A 5,125-nucleotide genomic window follows, 5' to 3' on the forward strand; every position below is an offset into this window, starting at 1 on the left:
TGAAGCAAAATAACATCAAATATTTATTCAAGCCTGTTGTATTGCTCTCCAGCAAAACAAGTTACCATGGATTTGTAAAGGAACTAGGTGCATCACCAAAACAGACATAACAGCAAGCATCAGCTAAAAATTCACCGAGCCGATGGTTTGCAAGATTTCAGCTACAAGTACAACCTTGGTCAATGTGCAGGCTTCTTCTCTGTTGTGTAAGCGTGGTATGCTTTGCCATTGTCCACTCTCGTTGTATTACCACCAACGTCCAGAATAGCAGATGTGAATGCCAGAGCAGAACCACCAATGAGGGCAGACTTAATGCTCTTTCCTGCCAAATTGCACACTATTATGAGTCATCCTAACCAATATACTGGTTCATATGAATATGAATACAAGTACACAAAAGAGCATGTCAGACATGAATATCCCATCGGGCTCGCAGTAACGACTGATTTGAATGATAGTGACACTATACAGAATATCATCTATCTGAATGAAAAGCATACCAACGGTATCTAACTTTTTGTCGCTGCATCAAATATCTAACTTTCCTTAAGGATCTCTTAACGCCACCGATTCATAATTCCTATCCCCAAGGGGAAACATGCTTGATCTGGAACAGTTCCACTTAGGTTTTTTGAGTTGCATAAACAAAAACCATGATATTATTATGCCGATTTCTCAGAAACCAACCACCATGCTCCATAAACCCAAATTGGACATACCCAGTTAGTACTTTCTCATAATACATACAACTTAACTGGCCATACTGCTATCTTGTAAGAAAAGAATACATAAACAATGATCTCATGATGCAAATCAGTTCCATGAGACTACCAAGTCCAATAAGCTGTTAGACAATTAGATCTATATTAGCCTCACCTAATTATGATTCTATCATATATGGCAAAAGGCTTATTAGCATCATTACAGGTTGCAGCACAAAACCTTTTTTTGGCGAAAATCCGCCGATCTGTTAATAATCATCAATAGCAGTACAAACAGCCCCAAAAGTAATAAAAATTAGAAAGCACAAAACCTTGACTGTTAGGTAAAAGTACAAGGGCCTCTTTGGATGATTCAGTACTTAAGAACCTGAATATTCAACAGTTCTTGTCATTTCTCACAGAATAAACAGCTTGTGAGGATCAAAGTTCTTTACAACATTGAGACAAGTCCAATGTGTTTGATAGTCACAGTACTTAGCATAGTGTTGTGTCCAAAAAAGTGTAGCTAGGTTAACAATCTGATGTTACTCGGATTATAAGCCCATGTTGAACAACCATATCTACAGTCAAGTGTCAACAATAACTTCAAGAACGATAAAGGCTTGTACACAAAACCGTGTGCATACAAGTCATTATACAGTTTGTTTTATGCACATATATTTTGAGTTAACAAACGGAATAGGCTCTACGTACTTTTCCTGTTATATAGGTTTATTTATTATGAAGAAAAAGAGATGTATATGACCATCCAGAGACATATGAGACTTTGGAGGCTTGACTTCAGTAAAAACACAGGTATTTAGAAGAATACCAAATATCCTTACATATTATTATTATTATTCACCACACTGGTTTCATAACCTCTGGAGTTTGTTGTACCCAAACACCTCAATTTTTTAAGTAATTTAGATCTTTGGAAGCCATAGTTGTATCCAGAAACTCCAAAAGTACTACATGACCAAACTAGATCCAAATACTACTCTCGGTGACTCTTAGCTTACAATCCCCAGTTAGAATAAAACTGTTTAGCCATCAAGCTTAATATGATCATACTGAATTCAGGAAGTCATCTTGTGAAAATAAACACAAATAGTCTAATGCGAATTATGGAAGACAAAATATATGTCTGACCCGTATCTGTCCACACAATAACTTTTACTGTGTAGTCACCAGAAGCCAACCAATATAGGAGCATAAACTATGACATCATCCAATATTAGGATGGACCAATCCAAAATGCTCCAGAACTGAGATATCTAAGAAAAGGTTCATCAAACAAGAGAACCATTATTTCACTTAATGTGGTTCTCTAAAAACCATTGACCGTTGAAGTTATTCTGGATTTAAGTAAAATCTTATAGACATATTAGTGCCACCAGTTTATTCATGTTAATCAACAATCTTCAATTATCATGCATGGAAATAATTCCCCCGAAAGAAGAGGTTTCTACTCCTACAAGGTAACAAGAAATATACATGCTCACTCTATAACAAGCTAAATAGAACTTCCATCCATACAAGGACTTGGCGAATATCGTTTCACAAATAATTCTCCTGACAGAAGACATATGTAATCCTCAAGAAGATGTGTCTATTCCTACAAGATAACAAGAACTATACATGCTCACTCGATACCAAGCTAAATAGAACTTCCTTTCATACAAGGACTTGGCAAATCGTTTCAACAAACTTGAGTTATTCACTTATTCTGCATGGAAATAATTCTCCTGGCAGAAGATGTGTGTGCTTCTCAAGGTAACAAGAAATACATATATGGTCATTCGATAACAAGCTGAAATGCTGAGTATAACTTTTGTCGATGCAAGGACTTAGAGGAGATTGTTTCAAAAAGGCACCAAGCGGAGATGTTTCTTACAGTATAACTGCAATTATAAAACAGGTAAAGTCTAAGTAAAATTGACCTATGTGTTAATGGCACTGATCGTCAGAGAGCAAGTAATGCTGCTAAATCAATCAATCCTAGAGCGCCTCTCTGCTTCTATCGCCATAGAGAAATCCTTCAAATGTAGCTAAATCCAGCTCTGGCCCATTCGTATGAAGTGGATCATCATATTATCATATTCACTTTCAGTCTATGCACTAATGCACATATATTTCGGGTACAGCAAGGCTAACCTCGGTAGCCATAGACGGTGGCGCCGGAGACGAATGCCCCGACGGCCCCGTTGACGAAGTCGCGCTTCTTGCGCTGGCTCTCGACGATCTGCTCGACGCCGATGTAGAGGCCCCCGACGGCGGCGAAGGTGACCCCGTAGCTGCCGCACATCTTGAGCGTCCGGATGAGGCCCGGGAGCGCGACGTGGCGCTCGACGCGGGGCACGTCGTACCAGGTGGCGACGATGGTGCCCCAGATGGTGCCCGCGGCCAGCCCCGTGACGGCGCCCTTGGCCGTCTTCACCATCGGCGAGTCGTCCTCCATCGCTCACCTCCCCGCTTCCTGCACGCGAAGATAAATCGCCGGTTCGAGCTCGTGAAGCCGGGGAACCCTAGCGCGAGATCGGGATCTGGCGGGAGCAGTGCGCGCCAGCTCGACGGGAGCCGGGGCGACCCGAGCTGCACTCCGCTTGGAGAAGAGGGTGGTGGGGGCTCACCTGGGGAAACCTGCTGAGCGTGCGCCGGCGGCGGCGTGCCGAGGCGGAGGCGGAGACGGGGGCGGCGAAATGGTTGGGGAGGAGGAGCGGAGGGGGAGGGATCGCGTGCGTCGTGGGAGAGCGGGTGGGGGAGTGAAACGGGCGAAGTGGCCTCGGGTCGCCGATGCTCGGCCGCGGCGCTGGTCGCTACTCGCCATGTCGAACATTACTGGGCTTGTAAGCCCATGTTTGGATAAGAAATGCCTTTTCCCGTTTTCTGTTTTAAATTCAAATTCCAACTAATTAAAAACGATTCCTAGAATCCTACAAAAAAGAATACTCTACAGAGAAATGCCTTCTATCTAGATAGAATGTCTATATGTGTAATGTAAAATATGTGTTAGTGTCATGTTGGATGAGTTCACCAGCTGACCTTTATAGTTAGGGGGCGCTTGGGTCGCTCATCTAGAGCATACTACATCAGCGAATACCTAGCGTGTTAATGGTAACATCTCCCACAAAATCGATCCAAGTGTATGAAGGGACATGGAGCTTGAGGAGTTTGTCATATGTTTTTCCTTCCCATCCTCGTGCTTATGCTGGCACCGAGCAGGATTTCGGGTTACGATAGCACGCGTGGTTCAATGCCATAATCTAACGTAGCGCGTTTGGGGTAGTAGGACCGTGCCACCAAGTGTGAGTGGATTATCGTTGGAAATATACAAGGGTGTGGGCAAAAAGGGAGGTTAGTAGGGAGAATATGATGGGAGATGAAAATGGTGTTGCGCCGAGAAGAGAAAGACAAGTAACAATTAGTAGCAGAGTAATGACGGTAATACAATAAAGAAGAAGTTAGTGCCACCTTAACTAGACAAAATGATGATTACATCTACACCCACCACCCTATAACTACATGCACCAAGTTTCAGAAATACGAGGACCAACTGATAGTGCTCGCTGGCAAGAACTAAAGTACTAGCTACTTTTGTTTCTAGGAAATAATTTAACGTTCATGAGATTATGTTGCCTAAATTATGTGTGTTTGGCTTCTGCAAGAATAAATGACTTAACCGTGCACAAGACATATTAGTTAACTCACCTAGCTAGGAGCCACCTTCCGTTTCCTTTCCTATGGGTGATGGTGGACTTGTGTTTTATGCATGTCCGGCTCCTCTTCTCCGTACCCCATGGCATAGTAATTTCTCTCTATTCCTCTCGTCTGGGCTTGATCTCTAATTGTTCCCATGTTCTTCTCACAGTGTTAGCGAGAGAAAGGTGATACATTGCAAATGTATCTATAATTTTCGATGCTCCATGCTTGTTTTACACCAATTTCTATATGTTTTGTTTACACTTCGTGACACTTTTATGCATTTTCTGGAACCTATTGACAAGATGCCACGGTGTCAGTTCCCTGTTTTATGTTGTTTTGTATTTCAGAAAAGTTGTACAAGAAATATTCTCGGAATTGGACGAAACAAAATCTGAAGTTCCTATTTTACTGTAACGAAGACGGAGTCCAGATGAGAGACGGAGGAGGGCGCCGAGGTGGCCACACCACCCATAGGCACGGCCCCACCTCTGGTTGCGCCTAGACATGGTGTGGGGCCCCCGGGCGCCCACCGACCTCGCCCTTCCGCCTATAAATTGTCTCCAGACGCGAAACCCCTAGATGAACCAGCCTCCGTCCATGAAAAGTTCTGTAGCTCCGCCGCCATCGAAGACAAGTTTCAGGGGACAGAAGCCTTTGTTCCGGCACCCTTCCGGGACGGGGAATTGCCCCCGGAGCCATCTCCATCGACTCCACCGTCA

At 43.4% G+C, this 5,125-nt stretch overlaps 1 protein-coding gene across 1 annotated transcript; it reads right to left on the bottom strand.

The window, feature by feature from the left end:
• On the bottom strand, positions 1-3,177 carry LOC124692995 (outer envelope pore protein 16-3, chloroplastic/mitochondrial-like). The gene is made up of 2 exons (XM_047226430.1): positions 2,859-3,177; positions 1-322 (listed from the first exon to the last, which is right to left on the bottom strand). The coding sequence occupies exons 1-2, from the start codon at positions 3,160-3,162 to the stop codon at positions 180-182; spliced, it is 447 nt and encodes a 148-aa protein (XP_047082386.1). The 5' UTR covers positions 3,163-3,177; the 3' UTR covers positions 1-179.
• Between the last annotated feature and the right edge of the window lie 1,948 nt (positions 3,178-5,125).

The sequence above is a fragment of the Lolium rigidum genome, chromosome 2 (assembly GCF_022539505.1).
Source record: "Lolium rigidum isolate FL_2022 chromosome 2, APGP_CSIRO_Lrig_0.1, whole genome shotgun sequence".
In the NCBI taxonomy this organism is placed as follows: Eukaryota; Viridiplantae; Streptophyta; class Magnoliopsida; order Poales; family Poaceae; genus Lolium; species Lolium rigidum.

Bases quoted from the DNA above. Each gene is read 5' to 3' on its own strand.
- LOC124692995 (XM_047226430.1), bottom strand. From the start codon at position 3,162: ATGGAGGACGACTCGCCGATGGTGAAGACGGCCAAGGGCGCCGTCACG. The intron at 323-2,858 runs GTTAGCCTTGCT...GCAATTTGGCAG, and splicing joins CACCGTCTATGGCTACCGAG to GAAAGAGCATTAAGTCTGCC.